The sequence below is a fragment of the Bombus pascuorum genome, chromosome 6 (assembly GCF_905332965.1).
Source record: "Bombus pascuorum chromosome 6, iyBomPasc1.1, whole genome shotgun sequence".
In the NCBI taxonomy this organism is placed as follows: Eukaryota; Metazoa; Arthropoda; class Insecta; order Hymenoptera; family Apidae; genus Bombus; species Bombus pascuorum.
In genome coordinates this window covers 14,641,650-14,664,903 of record NC_083493.1, presented here as the reverse complement: position 1 = coordinate 14,664,903, position 23,254 = coordinate 14,641,650, and the positions used below count along the sequence as shown (strand labels likewise).

The following is a 23,254-nucleotide window of genomic DNA, read 5'->3' as shown; positions in this document are numbered from 1 at the left end:
AGACACTGCAAAGGAATATGTAAAGTAAATACGAGTCAACCTCACCACTTGGTGGATGCAAAACACCCTTGCAAAACACCTCTCGACCGAGGAATCCAGTACGACGAACTGAACGATACTCTGAGAAAAGAAAAACAAATAAAACTGCTAGACCAGACGGCATTACCAACGAGTTCTTCAGATTCCTGTCCCACAAAATGAAGAAACACCTGTTAAACCTCACGAACCTTACAATGCGAAAAGGCAGAACCCCGTCAGGCTGGTGGAATTAATACGATGATGCTATACAAAAGAAGCAAGCAACTACAGAAGAATATTATCGATAAAAATATTCATATCGATAACAGTAAACAGTTTGAGTACAAAGAGAAAGATATGTATATATAATCTTGGTCGACTTTAATTTCAATTTGACATTCGATTCTCTGGAGGAAACTATACATAGCAAGGATAAATACGCAAATTATGAGTAGCAATCGAACTGTATCAAAACGCAAATATTCGAATGAAAACAAACAGTAACGAATACGCAGAAAACATAAAAATAATAAAATAGATATCACAAGAGACAGTCTGACCAATTCCCTTTTCGTCAATGACCTTCGATACCATAAAATATTTGGAAAATAAGGGACATGCAAAAATGGGGAAAGAAATGGAACTACTCTTATTCGCAAACGACATGGTAATAACAGCGAACAATTGAATAGATATGCAAAAGAAGGTAAACGTGCTACGCAACTACTGTAGAAAACAAGTTAGAAGTAAACACCGATAAGATAAAACTGCTAATATTATAGTATTACGAGAGCACTATTAGATTTTTCATTAAAAAAATACATGTTTTTCCTTGAGATAGCACGGTGTCTATTTTAAAATACTTCTTACCATTCTGAATATCAAAAACATCATTTAAGTCGTTTAAGTTTAGCTTCCACTGATACAGCATCTCTGCCGGCTAAAAGTGCGGCATCCATCCTAAATGCTCGAGAGAGAAGTCGCACTTTCCCATTTCGCGTGCTACATCGAAAATAACTTATTTCGATAAAGAAACGTTCCATAGATTTCCCTTAACGTATTACCAAAGTTAGATTTTGGAACAGGACGAATTTTTAACTACTGTGATAGCGGATATGAACTCGAAGAATAATTATTGAGATGAAGTACGATGTACTTACATCGAAAAACAGCGAGATCTTTCAAAATAATAAGGAAAACAGCTCTCGTTTGACAAACATAACAAGACACGACACAAAATAATTGAAATCGGCAATGCTTTGTTATCGGCAGCTGTGAAATACCGAAAGTGAAGTACCATAATCACCAAACGTAGTCTCGTCGATAGATACGTTGAATTAGCTGATTCTCTCAAATATTTTATATAACACTTGTGTATTTTAATCGTTTTATTTTATTCGAAGTCAAAAATAAATCAACAGATTTTTTCATTTAAATTTACAAAATAGCAAATAATGTACGATTAGTATGTATTTCTGAGAAAATTCTATATGTACTAACAAGCTTTGAAATAGAATCTCTGGAAGTGGTTAGATCATCGCTTCGCGTACCATGGCCCCCATTAAAAGTCGGAGAAGAAATAATATTAGTTGCAGTCATAAGTGTTACGTTTATGCGACGATGTTTCCGTCAGCGTTACCGCGTTTAGTGCCAAACAGCTGGCACACCCAAAATCCAGAACAATCCGTTAATAATATCTTCGTTCCGTCTCGACGTGTGTCGAGCTACTCGAACGATCAGCCGCAGCTGTTAAATTCCCACTACGATCTTTATTCCATCTTTCGATCTTTCGATCAGTCGATTGATCATCATTCTTTACAGAAACCAAGCTTCGACGTATGCTACGCAACCATCTTTCAGTTTTATTTCCTATAAATAAATTTCGGATACGAAGCTTTCTTCGTGTTCACATATATAATCTTTTCCTAATGCGATACTCTATTGTAATACAAAAGTCCTCAAATAACTACACCTACGGCAATTTTCGTGCTTCTAATTAAGTAGATGTTGTCTCTGCGCGAGACAACAAGCTTAAGTGCTGTTTTTTTACGTACGAGAACTGTGTCAATTAACTAGAAATAGTCTGTCTGATCGATCGACCTTCATTAACGATATGAAAAGGAATGAAGGAAAGCGGCCTTCTTCTCGACACTCGTAACAGCTAGATTAACATACTTAATCAAGCGTATTGGAAGACAAGCGGTAGATCGAACGTGCAGCTGAACGAACGACGAAGCAGGCTCGGCTCCGTTTTCAGTTTCCGATTATTTTTGGCAGCAAGCACAGCGGGCATAGCTCTCGCCTAAAAATGCTTGTGCGACCAATGGCGAGTCGTCATTGGTCGGCTACTACCACGTGAACAGCCTACGATGGAGGTTCACGACGTCGACTAGGGATTCACGATCGCACAGTCAGCTGCCTAAGGTCCGGTTGGCCAGTCGTAGCCAGCTAAAGTTCTTCTCAAGGTAAGCTCAACCGTCATGTTCGGCCGGGAGCCGCCTGGAACGCGTCGTCGCACGATCCTCGTGATTCACTTCAGGATTCGTGGCTGACCACGCGAAGGATTTTCCTTCTTCGAACCGACCACCTCTGCGAGGTCGCTTCTCGTTTCGTCGAGTATCGAGTGTCAGTGAGAGGTGTGCTTAACAGAGAGACTATTTTCAAGGTCACGAGTGTTGCCCGACGTTTCGACTCGTCTCCAGCGATTGTGACGTTCCCCGCGGTAACCGGCCTCGAGTGAGACGTCTGTGATCTTCCAGTGACAGGAACCGAGACTTCGTACTCTCGATTCGTCTAATCTCTCCTTTTCGCGAGGAGGTGAACGTTTCTTTTTTCCTTTCGACGAAATTGTGAATCTTGGAGATCTATACCAGTGTCTCTTAGTCTCGATCTCTATGTCTTTGAATTTATATTTGAACCGTTTAAAATTTCCTCGGGATCGGAAAAATAATTAAACCTTTCGTATTTCGTATTTCAAATAATCAAATTATTTCATTTCTTATACATTTCATACTTTCGAGAAGTTGAACGATTTCTTTTTATTGGAAATCTTGCAGATCCGTACCAGTGTTCCTTAATTTCTTCGAACTTATATTCGAATCGCCTATAAGCCTCCTCAGGATAGGAAAAACAATGAAACTTCCTATACGACATTTCAAATGATTAAATTACTCAGTTTCCTGTATATTTCATAACTCTTCGATGAATATGCTCGAAGTAGAAGTCGCTGGTTCCATTATCGTTTCGGTTGCTACGTGAATCCGCGCGGATCTACGTAAACAGCCTTGTACCAGTATTCGTCACGGTTACCAATATCCTCTTGACCAATATAACTTCAGACGCGTCCATGTCATCGCCATTTATCATTCGCCTGTTGCAAGAAAAAAAGCTTGCGAATCTTCCGACTTCGTTTCTGTCTCTCGTGAATTTTCCTCCACGTTTTTCAATTTCATGCGAGAAAAAGAACGGCGATGGCTTGTCTCCTTCACGATGTCTCGCTAGGATGCTGGATTTTTCGAGAGGAAAAAAAAAAAACGAGCACGCGATTCTCGTTGATAGAGGATGGTCTCGCTATCGTGGATCATCCGAGGTAGACTTCTGCGTGTTTTCTATTTTTACGGTGCCGGGATCTTCTTTGACATCGGAGACGAGACACACATTGAAGTCTCGGTGGGACGTGTCTTGGAATGGTTCGAACGAGAGGGAATCTATACTTAGCGAGGACGATCGTCCATTATACATATAAAGCAATTGCCAGTGATAGAATGAAAATTCTGTGAATTGATGATTTTTCGTTATTTTTCATAGTTTTTGATATATATACCGCCCGAAAAAAGAAAAGATCGATTATCAAAGGACACTTTAATTATTAAAATGTAGATTTTCTAGCTGAAGAAAGAAGAAATATTTGACAAAGAGTACATTCTACATTCAAGGAGTAAGATATCGTTGCTACATGAGGACAACTGACATTTTGAGCACGGTTACTGTTGCACACGACCAGGTTATACAATTCAAGCGTGCAATAAATTTGATATCTATTTTCAAACATTATTTCTGATTCACTACCTTCGCGACCACGTCGGCACGTAAGATGTTTGCCAAGAAAATGAATTACTTTGAGCTTTCGTATTCTCATTTATCAACGAAGTCTTCTCTAACGTTTCATCATTCTCATCGTATTATTTTTCACGTTTACATTTTCTTGTTTCAATATTACAAGGAAGAAAAATGATTAGATGTACCCTAATATTCGTATGTGAATATACTTGGATTTTATAATATCTCCTATAATATCGACGATCTTTAATTCAGTATTTTCGCTTTCTCTTTTTTTTTTCTTCTTTTATTTCATCTATACGAGTTTCGTCTACTAGGATAACATTTTGTTTTACATTCAATTTCAGTTTTAACGAAACAATTTCCATAGCGGAGAAGATAACGTTTCTACGAGAACGATTCCACGGTGTTTCTCGTTTTCTCCAGTTCGATTTGCCTTCCCGTTTTCGCCATCGGATCGAGTTGGAGTCTCGAGGAGACGTGCGATCTACCGGGTCGTTGCATCCAAATTTGGATCGTCGACGTAGCGACGTCTCGGCGACGCACGGCTCGAAAAGTGGGGACGGTCCGCGTCTATTTTCGAGCCCCGGATATTCTATACCGTTGCTGATCGTGCAGCGAGAGGCAAAATTTACGTTCAGAATGTAGGATTTATCGCGTCGATCTGTAGGAACGGCTATCACCGGCCAACGAAAGAAAAATTTATCCACTGACGCATTCGGAGATCTTCTTCGATTCCCCTCCCCCCTTTTTCCGTGCTCGCAAATTTTCTCCTCAACCCACTTCTTCTCCGCTCTCTACACGCAGTTTATATTTAAACCCGTGTAATGTTTGCATTTCGTTCGGTTATCCGTGTCGTCGAAACGATCGTATTTACACCGTTGACGTAACGCGACGTTATCGTTATTTTGCCACGAATTCGTGAAACAACACCTTGCACGCTTTATTTTTAGGTAGACAGGTGTAGCAGCCAGGTACCACGATGGCGGACGATGAGGTTAGGTGGGTATCTTGGAAAATTTAATTTATACCAGAGACGGATGGAAACTTGATTTTTAGACTAGCGAAACTCGAATCGGGAACTTTGCAAAGTGTCGAAACTTTCGAAACTTGGAACGCTTATCTTTTCACTTTTTGTTTAAAGAAGCATCGATGTAGTCAGGAATTAAAAGCTTAGCAAATCTCTCTTCGGAAAATCACATTATAATATGAGTTTAAGTACAAACTTAATTGGAATATTATGGAATATTAGTTAAATAAAAATATATTCGTGTCGTAAATTCAGAATATTCTACTGAGCTATTTATATAAATTATCATTTACCTGGGTTTCGAATCACAAAAATAACACGAAGCTTCGAGTTCCGAATATTCGAAATTTTCTTCGTATCGTTATTTGTTCTAAGACGTTTTCACGAGGATACACAGGCTTTAATATCTCTAAAATGTTCTCTTTATTTTATGTTTCTCTTCTTACGGCTACCGGTTGCATCTGTTTCTTGACTTTACACGAAAATGGCGAACGATGGATCTTCCGTCTACTTGGGACCCTGCAGTAAAGTTAATGGCATTGAAAGGTACGCATTGCTTGTGAGCTTTGTGCTTGTGAGATCCCTGTAAAAATATTGTAGTTGTTTCTCATCGGAACGATCATTAGTTCGAACGAAAACGTAATTAACGTCCATTTTTTGATATCCAAAAAAACCACATCTCCGTCTGTGCTACATTTTACAAAAACGTCGAAGAGCGAACGATTTTTTACCTTAGAATAGAATTTTTAACATTTTCTCGCATCTTTTTTTCGTGGATTAAATATTTTTTTTTTTTAAGTAACTTGTTTGCTTGAAAGTTAAATATCAATTATTATCGATAATTGATAGCAGAGGTTTTTGTTAGCGACGTAGTTTTGGTAAAACCGGGGCTTCAACCGACCGAGTCCTGTTAAATGTACTTTTTCTCGACAGTAGAAAGTTGACGTAACTATGTGAGCAGTGGTCGACAACGAACCACACAGTTTGGCATTAGTTCACACTGTCTCACGGAATAACGAGGAGACCGCACGAGTTTAATTTTTCCTTTCGTTAGAAACTTTCTCCGACGTTCCATTCTATCCCTGTTTCTTCTATATCCTTCTGATCCGCTCCTTCTTGCGAAAAAGGGTTGGATTTCTCGTAATATCACGGTCTATCCCCGTGGAAGAAATTGTCTTCGATCAATTTAACGCGATTTTAGCTTCTCGAGGATATAACAGATTGAATCCTCTTTCTCAGCCAACGTTATCGATATTCCCGCGAAATCGAGAAGAAAAATATTCGAAAGTTTCAATCAATAATTGATAGGTTATTTCACTTGTCCAAAAGTACGTGTAGTATCCTTGGGAACATGAAATCTCATCGGGACCCGAAGAATAAAGGATAGATCCGGAAATATTACGAACGACACGGGGTGGACTTTTCTTCTGATTTATCGTCAGGTTCTCGCCCCTATTTCAACCTTATTTACCACCGTGCGTCGTGCTTCCCTTGTGTACCTTATTTGTTCTATCAACTATCCCTTTCCTGTTATTTCACAGCACCTCCTAACTTTTCTTCCCTATCGCGACTTGTTCCCGTTGATTGTAAAAATATACCATCGATATTCCTGTAACTTGTATTTTTCAACTTTTCCTTACAACTTGTCTTTTCCTGTCCTCGTCCCGATTTTGCATTCGAATTGGCACGGAAGGTATTGCTACTAAGATAAGAAAATACTGGAATTCTGTCAGAGTTTCGGCGACATAAATCTTGGCAGAAGTTCGTTCTAAATGTAAATCAAAGTAATATATTAGGTAAGGGGAGAGGGAATAGAAATACAGCCTCTGTAATTCTTCCGTGCCATTTAATGTTCTTTTCCACGTTGTAGAAATGTCTAACATTTGTTACTATTCTATTAATTCGATTAAGAATAGTCGTTAGTATGACTACGTAGCGGTAGACTAGAACTCCAAGCACGAGCCATCTAGTAATCCGAAAGCTGAGGTAACGTAGATAATATAATCGCATGAAACACAGAATATTTCTGTGTCCTGTGACGTATAGCGTCCTTGTGTGACAGCTGCATGCTAATCGCGCCTATCCTTCGTATATTATGTACTGAATGTTATGTCATAATGTTATGTCTCATTTCGTTCAATTTGACAATATTTACCGGTTAAAATATACGCGAACTATTGCATGGTACTTGATGCCAATGTGTACGAATCAAACGCATAAATTAATCGAGATCTATCGTCGACTGACGTATATAACGATACCGCGCACTTTATATCGCAAATCACGCGAACGATATCGCTTTCTCAACGCTTGGCGCTCTTTCAAAATGCGGAATTCGAAACACGTTGCTCTTTGAAAATTCTTTTATGATTTTATTGTATCCGTTCGAATGCTTCGTGTTCCGCTCATAGGGAATCCACGGGAACGATTTTTCTCACGATGGCTTTTTTATTTCCCTTTACAGAGGAAACGTCTCGAGGATGTACGTAAGAAAAGGGGAAACTATAGGGGAAACTATCGGTGAAACTTAAAGTCAAGAAAAGAAGGACGGCCCTGTTCGCGAAACTTTTTCAATAACTTGTCGAGATAATCGAATGATTTTTCTAACAATTTTCGTATTAAGGGCTCGTTGCAAACCGTATCGAAAATTGCCATATCATTTACATCTCTTTTCTTTTCTTTTTTTTTTCTTTCTTTTTTGTCCTTTCTAAAGATCGACGGTTTTTTTATTATCTTACTCGTTTATATTATTTTTAAATATCTTTTCTTTATAAGAGACTTTTTCGAGATGCTTCGTTAAACGTTGCTTCGGGCTATTGTCAGATAAGATATTTTAAGGGAGTCCATACAATACAAAAAATGTAGGAAAAGAAGAGGAAACAGGCGGAGACGGATCGAAAGAGGGCGGAGGTCCGCGCCCGCCTTGAAGAGGCTTCCAAAGCCAAGAAGGCGAAGAAGGGTTTCATGACCCCTGACAGGAAGAAGAAGCTTAGGGTAAGCTTTCTATTCTCTGGTAATATCCTACTATATTATAAACGTTTAATCGATGCTCGGATAATATTTCACGACCATTGTATTTTTATGCAATTTAGCTTTAATCTTATATTTCCAGTTTTATTTCCTATATTTAACTCTGTTGCGTTGTTTCCGTTATTTTTCGACTCAATCGTGATTTTTCTATCGTTAAAAAATTCCTTTTTGCTTGCTGAAAGAAAGAGTAAAATTTCTTATATATTTTCGTATTTATTTTATCGAAAGATTCATTCTTCGGAAATTTCTAATCCATTTGAAGAAATTGCTCTTTTTACGTAGTTTTCTTTCGAAAGCATTGTCCTATAGTTAATAACGACTCGTCTATCAATTTTTATCTGTAGAATTTTCCAAGTTTTCTCCAAACGAAATTCCATTCTTTTTATCGAATCATGTTCTGACAAGTATTTTCGTCTGTGCGCCCTTAGCTGTTGCTGCGAAAGAAAGCCGCGGAGGAATTGAAAAAGGAGCAAGAGAGAAAGGCAGCCGAGAGAAGGCGCATTATCGAGGAACGTTGTGGAAAGCCGAAGAACGTGGACGACGCTAGCGAAGGTACTTTCAGAATTTTCCAAAAATGTATTACTCGATAACACTATAACCGCGTTTTTCTCGGTTCATCGGCGCGTGGTTAGACTGCTAACAATTCGGTCAGGGTCGAAGATCGAACAACACCTTACCGTAGGTCTATAGAAATTTCATTTTTGTCTGACATCGACAGATACACGCGGGTGAAGCAATTTCGATTCACTGTGACAGATTGTCGTGCCCGAAATTTTTTCGTTCGTCCTGCTCACACTTGTTCGCAGGCCATCTGCTCGTTTTTCGAGCACACAGGATATTTTGAAGTTGGCCGAATCTCACGAATTACATCCCGAAGATTCTTCCACGTTCGTGCATAAATTATAGCCGGACACTTCGACGTCGCGACGCTGCTAATTTGTTTAAACGTTCGCTTTAACAGCGAGAATCTCGAATATTCCCTCGTGTTGTTTCAAATTCAATATGATGAATTCTGTCCGATCTTTTTTCACCTTGATCCACACAGAAACCGTGAAGCGCGTGCTGCGTGAATACCACAATAGGATCACAGCATTGGAGGATCAAAAATTCGACCTCGAATATGTTGTGAAGAAGAAGGACTACGAGGTACTTACGAGAAAGAGAATCAGTTGCGAGAACATTACGATACGTGCAAATAACGAGGCATTCACGACACCGTAACGATGCTCAATGTTGTTGCACTTGAGTAATGTGCCGCGCTTGCTCGGTTGCGTTCACTTGCGATGACGAACAGCCTCGGATACGTTTGGCAAAGTGCTCGAAAACTCTTGGTGGATCGGTCGTGTTACGCAACCGTAACATTGTGATTATTTATAAGTAAGCAAAGTGTATTTTTATCGTCTAAATGACGATGCACTTTTCTCTATTTTATTTTTATCTTTTTGATTTCGATTATTTTCTTTCTTCTTCTTCTTCTTTTTTTTTTTTTTTTTTTTTTTTGAAGGAGTATAAAAATTATTCTCCGTTTCTTTTTCTTCTTTGTTTTAACTTTTTAAATATACAAACTCGTCGAACTCTTTGCTAAACGTAATTCGTTCTGATCGCGATCGGTTTCGCGTAATCCGAGCAAGTGTCGCGAGCTTCGCATTTCGTCTCTCCGTGTTTCTATAATATTTATTGTTTTATTTATATCTCTGATCTTTCTCACTTTCATAACACGGCTATTTTCTCTGTCTCTATACTTCTTTATCTTTGTTACTCTTTCTCGCACAACTTTTTCTGTTCGCATTTATTTGTGCGCGCGATCTATCTACCGTTTTATCGTCTTTGCTCTTCGTTTAATGCTACCTCGACGTATTTTATACATAGTAAGCTGAGCAATCGTGGATTATTCACGTATTAACTTATTGTGTTCTCACAAGTTGTCGCCAGAAAACGCTATATTCGTGTATGATGGAGTTATACTCACGGTATATAATAATGGTAACTCGTTTGGTTTCGAGAGACGCGTGCTTCTGTTCGACACTTTTTTCCCGCGTGTATTTCTACGTCCGACGTATTTAATCGTTTTCACATTGCTTTCTATGTTCACGCCACTACTCCCTTTTCAATTTTCTAGTTATATCGTGTTTTCCACTCGTGATTGTAATCGAAGAGACACTCGATTTGGTCGACATACTCGAAAGCAACGCTGACACTTCGTAACGTCGTTGACAAATTTCAGCTTTGATACCAGACTCACCGCCACACTTGTCCCTGCTTTGACACATTGTCCTTAGCGGTTAACAAAGCGACAAACGTGACACGATAAACTACTTTATGTTTTAATGTTATGTATCGGGCGCTCGTTTGTTTTAAATCGTCGATAATACGATAATACGATTGGAGCAATGAAACGCTTAGAGTATAACAGAGAAAACAAAAGATACATTACTGGTTAAAATCGATCATACTGCTTGGAAGAAAACAGAGGAGTATGTTTCAAGGTGACTTGGAATTTTGACAGCTAACGTGAAGTCCATTCTGATCCAGTATCATAAGAGGATCATCGCTCTCGAGGGGGAAAAGTACGACCTTGAGTACGAAGTCGCCAAGAAGGATTTCGAGGTCGAAAAGTTTTCGATATACAAAAAAGAAAAAGAAAAGATAAAAAACAAAACAGATGACGCTGCAATTAACAAAGCAGAGAACAGAATATTTTTCTTTCCGTTCTTCTTTTCTATCGTGTTTCTTTTTTCTTTTTTCTCTTATCCTTTTGTTCTGAATCTTTTTTTCTCATTAGTACGCAAGGACATTTTTGCTAGCACAATCGCTGAACATAATAATCAGTTTTTGTTGTCTTAAACGAAATTGAAGTTTCGGCTGTTGTTACCTTTAACGACGAATTGAACTTAGGCATCGAGGCTGAATCATCTAATTGCACCAATTCTAACGTAGCACTCGCAACATTTCTTTTGACTAGTTTTAGAACGTCTTCCTAGAGCGTACGTAATGATTAGAAAAAGAACAAAAGCAGCAGGCACGCGTGATTCGTAGAATCGCAGCCAAGTAGATGTTAAATAATATCATAATGCTGAATACCTAGTCCTCCTATCTTGAGCGATTTCACGTAGAACAACGATTTTCTTTCTTTTTTCTTTCGTTTATTTGCGCGTAGGCAACTAGACCACCTTGTGGCGCCAGTACTACTCCGAAAATACGTTTCCTTCATTTTCCCTTCGACTCCTTCTCTTTCGTATCAGGTTAACGTTCACGCAGTTGTCAGCTTCGTGCTTCTTGCTTTCAAAACGCGAGAATCTCATTCACTTTTATATCCCTTGATTCTTTATCCCCTCCGCGATTTAAACCTATGATACAGTAGTATAACGATAGTGAAATTTCGATAGAAACGACGAGGAAAACAACGTCAATGGTAAGATATTATCGGTCGTGTAATTCAACGAAAACAGTATCAACGAAGACATTTCGCTATATTATTTTCTCTCGTAGAAGATGCAATCTTCTTGTATATTTTCTTGTCTTTTCTATTTCTCTTTCATCATTTTATAATCGAAAATTTACATATCGCTAACACAAGAGACTTTAATCGCGTCATTAAGAATGGTCGAAACCATCTTCCCATTTTTTTCTTACCTTTTTTTGCATTTTTCTCTCCATCCTGAAACTTTTGTTCTTTTAGCCGAGCTCCAGACGATCTGTTCGGCATATTGGAACAGACTATACGCGCTCGAGGGCGATAAGTTTGACCTCGAGAGGCAAATTAGGTTGAAAGAATTCGAGGTAAATACGATCGGCTCGCCTGAAGAAAACCTAACGAGTCTCCTGCACAGATTATTTTTATCTGGCCTCCCACGTGATTCGTTTTTGATTTAATTTAACTTTGCCACGTCTGCGACCGTACAATGCGATTGGTCGATCGTCCCACGTACTTATTTCTCCGGGTCAACGCACCCTCGAAATTTCACTCTTGATACCTTCACCCCCTTTTCTCTTTGCGAAAGAAATTCCAAGAGTTCTCTTTTTAGATTCTCGATCGAACGCTCTTATTCGATTGCGCGTATTCGCCGCGATGCGGTTAGTTTTTATCGGATTCCTCGATCGTTTTGAATTGAAATTTCGAGGGTACGTAACCGGAGTGTAACCTCGTCTATGTTTCGATACAGATGGAGGTCGATCGGACAATTTCCATTTGAACGAAAGAAGGAGAGATTTCAGAGCAGGTCACGTTCGTGTCAGTTTCTCAAGAACATCGCCGGGTTCGAATACCCAACACGATTAGGCATTCAGTTTTCGCGCGACTTTTATTATCGCACGAGTAGAACGAGAGACAGTTTCAGAACTCGGTATTTACCATTTTCAGTAATAGTTGGAAACTAATAAAGTTGAAAATCGAAAGGATTAGTCGTCTCGATGTAAGCGAGAATTAAAAAAAAAAAAAAAAAAGAAAGAAATTCTAAAGAAGCGATAATTGAATTCAACATATACGTCTATGTACAATTGGAAACGCAAATGCAAAACTGTCTGTCTTTCTCTCGTCTTGCCTCCTGGCTATTTAGTGAAAATAACGTATCACGTGAGTGAAAGATATCTGAGAGACACTCCATGTTCTTTGTAGACGATTTGAGGGAGATTTGCCAAATGTATTACGACCGCGTCTACCTTTGTGAGGGTCAGAAGTGGGATTTGGAGCGTGAAGTTCGGAAAAGGGACTATGAGGTACAGGAGATAAATAAAAGAAAGCAGCAAAAAAAAAAAAAAGAAAAAAACAAACGGTGAACAATGCGAGGAGAAAGAGAGCAACCGCCAGCCGCACGTTTCTTTTGTGCAACCCCTCTCTGAATGTCTCTCTTCGCGTTGTCTCTCGTTGTTCCACCCTCTTTCTGTACATATACATACGTCTCTATTTGAGTTCTTTTTTCTCTCTCTTTCACGATGTTTCTCTTGGAGAACACGTTGAGTGGCTTTTCAACAACCAGAAATCGAACAATGAAAAGGAACGACTGCGTTCTCTCGCTCTTTTCTTTTTTTTCCATTTTTTTTTTTTTTTTTTTTTTTTAATTTTTTGTCAACGCGAGTACAAAAACGAACGTGAAAACAAAGAAATACGATTTCGCTTCCGGCATTTTGCTCTACTTTTGTAATTTCGATGACGCCTCGTACGGCCATTTTATTCTGTACTGTATAATCTTGGTCAGTCCTGTCTCGGTAATTTACCTACCCTTTTCTTCGATCCGTCTGTTGTTTCCTGGATAGAACGAAACAATCTACCGAATTGTTTTCTTTTTTCGCGTGGATATGAAGTGCCGCAATTGAAACATTTTTTGCCCTTTAATCCTCGATCGCTCTTTTTCTTTTTTCATCCCCATTTTAATTTTTTTTTTCTTTCTTGATGATATTTCGTCGATTTATTCGCCCGCCTCCTCTCTTCTTTTCACCGCCTTTCTCTTTTCTCTCTCTCTCTCTCTCTATTTCTCTCTATTTTATCTCTCTTACAAACATTATCTATACCTGTATAGATACGTCCGTCTGATTTACACTCGCTGTTTCTCTATCTTTCTGTCTCTCTAACAAGTATAACGCAGACATAGGCTTTCTAAGCTTTCTACTAACTCGCCAAGGGAAATAAAATAAAAGCTTCTCGCGAGAATCGAATCAGGGCTGGGCAAGCTTATGGAGGAGACGCTTGTCGGGTCAAGTCGATCCCAATGTGTAGATGCGAGAGTGTAACGTCTCTTGCGTCCCTTTATTTCGTTCTCGAGCTCACGTCTCTGACTGGTCCGACGATTTTGCCAAACGATCGTTTCGTCGCGATCGTGATCGCAGCAAGCGTTTTGTATCGACCGCATAACGCGTTCTCGCTGAGAAAAAGAATCGTGAAATGAGATGTTCGCGATGTCCCGACGATAGAACAATCATCCTCGACTCTTCTTCATTTCTCTTTTCAATTCCAATTCTTTTTCCCTCTTTTCTCTTTCACTCTCTCTCTTTCTCTCTCTCTCTCTTTATATATATATTTTTTTTTGTAAAAATTGTACATATATACAGTCAAGGGAAAAGAACACAATTCGAAGGGGTCAAAGTGGCCCCTTTCAATGTCACGCGAGATTCAAACGTGTGCGTGAGACTACGCGCGTGTGTGTGCGCGTGTGCGTGCGTGGGTGCACGGTGCAAAATCGGAAAAGTCAGACGAAACGGACAAAGTATTGTAAATAGGCGGAAGAATAGAGGAAGTTTGAAAAAGAATCGTATCGTATCGTTATCGCCGCTAATCGGCTACTACTGTACATTTCACGTCTTCTTCGTGTTTTCTCTCTGCTCGCTTTACCATTGTGTTTTCTATTTCTCGCTCTCTGTCTTTCTCTGTTGATTTCTCCGCGCCTTTCACGTCTCCCATCTATTTCTCTCTTCTTGTTGCTATCCGTTACTTTTCTCCTCTGGTAAATTGCAAGCTTGATTTTCCGGATGTTTATTAAAGTGGCTCCGCTTTTTCTCTTAAATCTACCTAACTCTGAACACGCATGGCTTTCGATATCCACTAACGACATTCTGTAATTATTTATGATATGCGTATATAAATAAAGTAATCGATTATTGGAACGTAGAAATTTTTCCACCGTATTTTAAATCATATCGGTGTCTATCGATATCTGCGTGTAATATTTTTAAACAATAACTCGAAAACGAAATAGAATAGAACTCAATAGATGCCGGCAACCGAAATAACTGGCACACGTTATTCAATCGTTTTGTTCTTTTTTTTTTTTCATAAAGTTCCAAACGTTCTTTCAATACACGTGCGCACAAATTCTCTATGGCTCGGCTGATATCTAAATTAACAGCATGGATCAATTCTTCACGCTGCACCAACGCCAATACGCATCGTAGATTTTCTATTAACTTCGTTCCGGCCGATCGCGATATTCAATCGCGAACAAATCGATCAATTTCTATAATAAAACTGCAGTTGTGTTTTCTCGGTAAATAAAAGCGAGGACACTTGTATTATACTTGTGTGTTCGCATCGCGCGAAGGAAGTATGGCACTTCATATTCCCCGCGAGTAGAGAAAAAAAAAATTAACACGCTCCGCAATATTATTCGAGCAATTGTTTCTCGTCTGGCTAGAAAAAATCAACGAAATATGGTCATAATCGTCGATGATCGATATTATTCCGTACATACGTATGAGACGCTGCTGACATATGTATAAGGAAAATCATGGAAGACATTTAAAAGAAACACGATGTCGTATTTGAAGCAAAGAAGAGTAGGTATGTAAAAGGAAACCTGCCTTTTGAAACTTTTGCCGACCCTCGTTTTCAACTCTGCCCCTTGAACTTTTTGATTACATGTTTGAACGGAATACTCGTGTATTATATCGTATTTCTCTTTCCCCCAAAAAGTGTAGATAATCGAACGCTGGTTGTATGTTACCTCCTTTTACCACGCTTTTATTTTTATCTTGATTCCACTGTTAACTCTCACGAAGGTGGACTGTCTCGAGACCGAGTGGAGAGATCACGAGACCGAAGTGCCATGCTGTGAAAATTCTCCGGCCCAGCCTCTTTCTCTTTTTTATTTGTTACCCTTGTCTTTTCGTCTGAACAGTCCCGTGTAAATTAGTCCGCCACCTCTAAATCCTCTCGTCTGTGAATGTCAATAAAAAGAAACGATACGGATCTTTTCTTTTCTTCTTGTTCTCCCTCTGTTGTCCCGTGGAAGAGACGTGAAAGCGAACACGTACACGCGTCTACGATGTCGAAATGGGAACGAGCGAAAGTGATTTTGCACCGATTCGCACGCACCACCGACTGTCAGTGTCCTCTTGTCATGGTGTTCAATTGGGCCTGTAAATAGCGGATCCTTTCTGGCGGAACTCTGTTCCTCCTGTAAAAATATTTATTCAAATATAAATATTTCCTTCTAGATATTATTAAATAATCGATAGATATACTTTCGATGCGTCGATTAATAAACTATGTAGTTTGATAATCGTTTAATTTTGTAAGATGTGAAACGTGTTTGCGATGAGATAAGAATCGTGTCGAATCTAAAGAATTAGAGGGTTGTCGAACAGCGAGAGGAACAGAATTCCTACGGTCCAGAAAAGAGATTGTAGTGGACTTTTTACTTCTTTTTTTCTCTTCACCCTCTGTGGATAAAGAGCTGATCGTGACCAGTTCTCCCCTGATTGGCCAGAATGAAATTCACATCCTATCATTGCTGATCCTTTCTACCCTTGATCCTTGTGTTACGTTCCTCTTTGTTTCACTTTGTCTGTGATTCGTCGGTCCTTTCTTCCATCTCTCTCTTTTTCTCTTTCTGTCTGTCTGTCTGTCTCTCTCTCTCTCCCTTTGATCGACTCGCTTCGTCTTCTTCTTCTCATCGACGACCGTAAAGGTAAAAGGGAACGAGAAAGGAAAGACTCGAACGTCTCTCAGGGAGAGAGCGGAGAATCCGACAAGTGGCTTCCGGAGGAAGTTTTACCAGAAGCTATTCAAAGACACTAGAAAATCAATTTGTTTGAAAGATCCTTAGAAAAAAAGTGGCCGCTTTTCGGATGGGAAAACCTTCATGGTAAGATAATATTGGTTGAAACGATTTACTAGGAGCAGAACAACTAATTGATATACATACAGTCGTATTATATATATATACATACATACATACATATATATAATACATTATTTAATTTGCGTTATGCATTTCGTTTCACCGTAGCGAACATGCCGTTGACGTTTAATCAAAATCGCAGTGAATGAAATTTGTCACTGTACAGTTCAATCTTTTATCGTTTGCCATGTCTATCACGTACACGGTCAATGTGTCACGACATAAAGCTTTGAGCTACATAAATTTACCGGTTTTCCCCTAAACAACAGCCATCAAAGCCGTATTTGTTTTCGGCTCAATGTAAACGGAAGAACGTGGCTTTTGATCGTGGCATTGTCGATGCAACGTGTTAACAACGACTGACTAGCGTTTAATTTAATCGTTCAATTTCATCCAACGATAGCTTGACTTTGCCTGTTACTCTCTGCACCGTACGTCGGGGTATATCGAGGAGGCTACACGTGTATAACTTTAATCTACTCGCTGGTGTTTTATTTTCACCGTGTCTCTATCTTTTTTTCTTTCTTTCTTTTTATTTTTACATCTCTTTGTACATCGACAATCTCGTCTATACTTTTCCAATGCAATCTTTCCTCCGCTCTCCGACTATATGAGCCTTTTCTTCACCCATCATTCCAATCCTATCACAGTTACCTGGCATTGCAGTTAATCAGCAAACCAATCTACTGTCAATCTCGATTCGTCGAGTGACTCGCTAACCGAATATCTCGGTATCCGCTGCGAAACCTCTCCGTGTATGCAAACCCCATCCCGCCTGCTTCTGGCACGCAGGTCGCATGCTAATTTCTGCTCGAGTACTATGTTCTCGTTCTTTCGTCCGCTTAACCAGTTGCTGCTCGATTTCGATTATTTCTCCAATGTTTCGTGGAAGCTTTCCATGGTTTCTATGCAGTGTTGTGTGTGTGTGTGTGTGCGTGTTTTTTTTGCGACTGAAATCGTGTTCACTGTGATTAAAAAGAAACACTCGATGCTTCTCTTTTTTCTTTTTCTTTCTTTTTTTTTTTTTTTAATGTAATTACCATCCACGGGGATGAATGTCCCTTCTGTGAGCACGAACTGCCCCGTTCTATAGTAACGTGGAGAAACGATCTCCCTTTGGGAACATGATCATTGATTCGAGCATAATCCACTTTGAGTCTACTCGATTCGACTTTCGAAGCTTTTTACAAATGTTCTCTCGGTCTAATGGAAGTTGCCTAAGAGGATCGTTTCTTCGATTTCCTAGTGTCCCGCGGTACAATTTCGATGAGAAGCTCGCATGATTATAATCTTTATCCGATTTGGATGAAACGTGAATCTAATACGATGTTTGCTCGCTACAGATCGCGGACTTGAACAGCCAGGTGAACGACCTTCGAGGTAAATTGTAAGTAACCATTTCCATCTTCGATCGACCATTTTCTTTGCCAATTTATAGGACTATTCTTATCGTTCGATAAATACTTATTCCACGTTTTACTTGCTAATAATATTCCATTGATGTCGTTAGCATGAAACCCACGCTGAAGAAAGTCTCCAAGTACGAAAACAAGTTCGCCAAACTGCAGAAGAAGGCGGCCGAGTTTAACTTCCGTAACCAGCTTAAACAGGTTAAGAAGAAGGAATTCACCCTCGAGGAAGAGGACAAGGAGGTAAGGACGATCGTTTTCGACAACGGAAATTGTCGTAAAATTCTGTGTACTTTTAAGCAGACGTTTTTCCCCTGCCCGTCGGTGGTCTATTTTGAATTCTTCCGTTTCATCAATTTATGCGTTTCGTTTATCGGCTAAAGTACGCGGAAATATAAGACTTCGCGACGAAGATGCGTTTAACCTTTGTACATTCCTTTCATTCGAGATCAAACTTAAAAGTTAGTCTTATATTTCTACGAACCATTTATGATACAAAAGTCCTGGTTTTTTCGTCTTTTTTAACGCGGACGTTTTGAATTTTTTCCCCATACGACGGGTAGGTCTGTATACATATTTTTTTCCAGCCAATGAGAAAGACAGTTTTTGTGGCTCTGGTTTTCTTTCCGTGCATAAAACCCAATCGGCAGGTTTTTTTCCTTGTATCAGTAGAATTTTGATTATCTGTTCGGACGTCCTTTCAAAGAGATCAAACGATTTAATCACCGTGATTCGTGTTTGCAGTATCTATGGCGATTTTTTTTAATCTTTCGCCAATGTAATGAAACTAAATATATAAAATAAATACAAAAATACGTGCGTTCGACATTTTCACAGAGAATGCGTATAATAATAATTAATATTTACTATATCTGATAGCTGTATTTGATTTGAGCCTGAGTCTTTCTCGTGGTAAATACACTGCGAAAAGGTCATATTATTCGAATTTATGGAATTTAACGTATCAGGTATGAAACCAGTTGATCTCCTGAAAGGCACGCCGTCTTTTTGATCCTTTTTTTCGTATACGTAAAATCCCCCCAGTAGCAGCGATAGTTGACTAGGCAATTGTGTTGTTCTCCACAGCCCAAGAAGTCCGAGAAGGCAGAGTGGCAGACGAAGAAGTAGATTTAAAAAAAACATAAAGAAAACATGAAAAAAAAGAACAATCACACGCGTATACAGGCAATCAAGTAATAATAATACATTATCGAAAAAGAGCTTCAACACGCACACACCGAACCGCGTGAATACGACGCGAACAGAAATGGAAAACCGCGAAGAAAAAAAAAAAAAAATAGCTGAAGGAAACGTTTTCGTCGTCTTGCGCGATTATATTATTTCGCGTTGATTAACGTGACCTGTTTACCGCTTTCCATCGAACCGTTTGTAAACGCTCTTCCATTTCGCCGGTCGTTTTTTGTTTTCTCGATTTTATTGTACCTCTATAAACCGTTCCTCGTTGTATGAATTGCATTAGGTCGTAAGCCAAAGTTATTATTTTTGAAATCGAATTTTCGCGCGCGCCATCAAACGAGAGCAAAAAAAAAGAGAGAGAGAAAAAAAAGAAACATAATAGAACGCCAAAGAATGTTGTGTTAATAAACGATCGAAGAAAGTGCATGTCAAAAATAGGCAAATAATTTTTCTCGAAGATCATTTCTTATATCTTTCCACCCTGTTCGACCGTAGCTCGTTCTTCCCTCGATATTTTCTTTCGTTTCATTCAGCGACATATTTTCTGATACATTTTTTTCATTCACTTCTTTTGCACAAGGAACCATACTCGACGAGACTCGATCTTGCGCGAATATGAAAATGTGTTCGCCTCCTCTATAAAACGCAGTGAATGAATGCGATCCCGACGATTTTACGGAATATCCGATAAGAATGGGTCGAGTGTTATCGAGAATCGTTTCGTTCTGCTCCACTAATTTTTTCTTTAAGCTCCACTGATCTTTCTTCTTTTATCCGTCTTGTGTGTTCGACGACAATACCGTGGGTTATTCGCGAGATCGTACCTAATTTGCTTTTAACGCGTCTACTTTTTATTTTCTTCTTTCTTCTATCCTACTTTTAATGCCATTTCACAAAGAATGTCGGTAATTGCGTAATAAAGAGCCAATACGCGGTATAAAAAAAAAGAAAAGAGAGTAAAGAAATGTAATAAAGAATAAAAAGAAGCGATGTAAAAATAAAAAAAAAAAAAAAAGAAAAGAAAAAGGTGAGAATGGCTTACAAAGTTAATATTTAAGACTTACAGACTTTCTTCTTCGTTTCGTACGTAATCGCAGAAGCGCTTTACTCACAAGTGCCTGTTCTTTCTTTCTTCCTTCCTTTCTCTATCACCTTCTTTAATTATTCATTCATCGACTCTGTCTGCATCCATTTCGTTTATCTTCTGTTTGATCTCGTTATTCGCGCCAGGCTCCTTCATGCAAAAGTACCTTCGTTTAGGAAACAATTATCCGCGTGCTACGCAAAACGTACAGAAAACAAAGTAAAACGATGGCCAGCCGCGAAAGCGTCGCGCGCATCACTTTCAATTAAAATTCTTTCCAACATGCAATAAGCTCTTTTGCAGCTTGCCTTTACCGCCATTATTCGGCTGCCATGCTTCCAGGCTGTACATGTGTAGGATTGTTGTCCCGTCTGAATCTTTCTTTCGATCCGTGCATCGATCGTCTATTATTTACGGCCCGATACAAACGATACAATTCTAAAATAAGTCACCATTCGTATTAAAAATATCCGGACGTGTAGAGTGGCGATAAAATAGCATTTGCGATTTTCGACGCACGGTTCGATCATGCCATTGTTATCGAACGTGATTCATTCTCTACGATCGAAAGGAGCGACTTGGAAATGAAACAAGGACTTGGATCGACCGAATGAATCACGAGCGACCCGTTAATCGTTAAGTTATTAATTAGTATGTACGCTCTAATAATTGTCCATGTCTTATCTGTTGACTAATGATGTTGCTCTTGCATTATGTTCGCAGAACGCGTCAAAAGATAAGGTAAAGCTTTAAACGATCAACTCGTAGATCGGCATGCTTCTAGTATGAGAATACAGTTAGTGCGTGTATTAGATATGATATAGATTACAGGGATGGTGTGAAGGAACGAAGCAGAAGAAACTCTAGGATTAGATTGAGAAAGCTTGGGCCCCTTTAACGATACAAAAACGCGATAATTGGTTTCATCGAATTTCTATATTTTTTCTTCGACGTTTCGTTCTTTTCGTTTTTCTTTTTAGCAAGTTTTTTCCGTATTTTTCGCTACGAGTTTTTATCGTTGCAAACGACCAGCTCGGCGAAAGTATTTCGATGTTTTCTAGGAAACCTCGATGAACCTTTTTTTTCTTTTTTCTTTTTAATCTTTTTCACACGGACTCTTCTCTCGCCTCCTTTTCACTAACACACTGCACGGCTTTTTGGATGACGATAAAGAGAGAAGGTCACAGGTCGTCGCAACTTGCATCGGAGATTATTCAATTGGCGATGTTTGTTTTAAACAGCCGAAACTTTCAATTCAACAAGTTTCGAGCCACGAGTGTACGATGTAAGCGCATACGTATGTACGAGAAGCGTCGTAACGAAAATACACGAGCGGTTGTTAATAATTTATCGCGTCGAATTTTTCGCTCCTCACCAGAGGAAATTTTCCGTGCAAAAGTATCACATACGTGTTGTTACCCTGCTTTGCGAAAGTTTCCCATGGCGCTAACCCCGGACCCAGCGTGTGCAAATTTGACCGAGTTATGCTCGTAAACTGCGACCATCTCACATGTGTTTTCTGAACTTTTGCAGAAGAAACCCGACTGGTCGAAGAAAGGCGACGAAAAGAAGGTAAAGGAAGAAGAGGTGGAGGCATGAGGCTATTGACACGCGCTCTCGACGTTTTCGAGAAGGGATCGTCCATCCATCCATCCGATAACATAACTCGACGCAACAAACCTCCTCGTTATTGCTTCTATTATTCTGTCTTTATTTTTCTTTTTCTGTTTTCGTCATCGTCTCGATTAACTTAACGTCTAAGAAAGAAAACTCCCGAAATGCACGCAAAAGAGAAAACACGTTGTCTATATGTTTCGTCTACGATGATTCCTCGATGTATTATCGAGAATCCATCGAATATCTTTCGTGTCCGAGTTCTAATCCATAGTACAGAATTTTGTGACTGACCAGTTTTTATCTTTCTCTTCGTCTACAAGATATGTATATGTATATTTTTTTAAAAGAAACAGAAACCCTGTACCGTTTACGTTTCCGTCTGTCAATGTTCTTTTTTTTACATGCTAATCCTACTGTACATGTTGATGTAATTCTCTGTGAACCGGATAAAGGGAGAAATGAAACGTAATGGAATAGCAAGAAAGAAAGGGAATCGTTAATTAAGATTTTAATTGTAAAGCAAAATATTTAACGACAATGAAATACATTGCGCCTGTGTGTTCATTCTCCTACACACCACGATCCCTTTGTTCTTCCTGTATAATCATTTATGTTTTATGTTGTAAGATCGAAGACGCCGGTTTTAAACTAGGACAACGAATTTACATATAGATGAGTACCGTGTCGAGTGTATTTAAAACTGTCGGCCTTTGATTAAATTCAACGTTAGAAGAATCTTAATTGCATTCGTGTCGCATCGAAGTGAATATTAAGATCCAGCATTTAAATAATGCTGTTAATTCCGCCAATGGCTCAATTAGAACGCGATCATTAGCTTTAGCGCGAGAAATCAAATTTTTGCCGCGTTCCAGCGTTCGCTCTTTGGCAAGACTGTAAACCTGTCAAAGAATCAACGAGGCGTATAGAATGGCAGAGCGCACAGTGAGGCGTGCACATTCTACCGGGAAATTTTACGCCACGTCTTATAAATATCGACGATGCTTTAAGAAATCGAACGTTCGCGTTAAGCTCCCGTGTTATTTAAAAAATTTCTTGACACCTTTTAATTAATTTTTCTAACCAATCTTTGTTTATGTGTTTCACAAAAAAAAAAAAAAACAATAGAGAATGAAAAAGTAAATTAACAAAATTTAATTTTCAATGAAGGTACATGCACGGTAGGTTCAACACGTACATT

General features: G+C 39.1%; 1 protein-coding gene across 23 annotated transcripts; it reads left to right on the top strand.

Moving 5' to 3' along the window:
• The first annotated feature begins 2,350 nt into the window (after nt 1–2,350).
• On the top strand, nt 2,351–22,603 carry LOC132908088 (troponin I). 23 transcript variants are annotated; one of them, XM_060961726.1, is made up of 10 exons: nt 2,351–2,483; nt 5,031–5,074; nt 7,572–7,589; nt 7,973–8,101; nt 8,566–8,689; nt 10,644–10,744; nt 18,093–18,136; nt 18,260–18,401; nt 21,163–21,180; nt 21,973–22,603. In XM_060961726.1, exons 2-10 carry the CDS (start codon nt 5,060–5,062, stop codon nt 22,036–22,038), a joined length of 657 nt encoding a protein of 218 aa, XP_060817709.1. In that variant the 5' UTR covers nt 2,351–2,483; nt 5,031–5,059; the 3' UTR covers nt 22,039–22,603. The 23 variants fall into 23 exon arrangements, 22 of the variants coding, with proteins under 22 accessions (XP_060817709.1, XP_060817716.1, XP_060817711.1 ...); XM_060961728.1 differs by lacking the exon at nt 10,644–10,744 and adding an exon at nt 11,817–11,917 and having other exon boundaries at nt 2,352–2,483; XM_060961725.1 differs by lacking the exon at nt 10,644–10,744 and adding an exon at nt 12,753–12,853 and having other exon boundaries at nt 2,354–2,483.
• The last annotated feature ends 651 nt before the right edge of the window (nt 22,604–23,254 follow it).

Bases quoted from the DNA above. Each gene is read 5' to 3' on its own strand.
- LOC132908088 (XM_060961726.1), top strand. The intron at 8,690-10,643 runs GTACTTTCAGAA...GAATTTTGACAG, and splicing joins CGTGGACGACGCTAGCGAAG to CTAACGTGAAGTCCATTCTG. The intron at 10,745-18,092 runs GTCGAAAAGTTT...TGCTCGCTACAG, and splicing joins TCGCCAAGAAGGATTTCGAG to ATCGCGGACTTGAACAGCCA.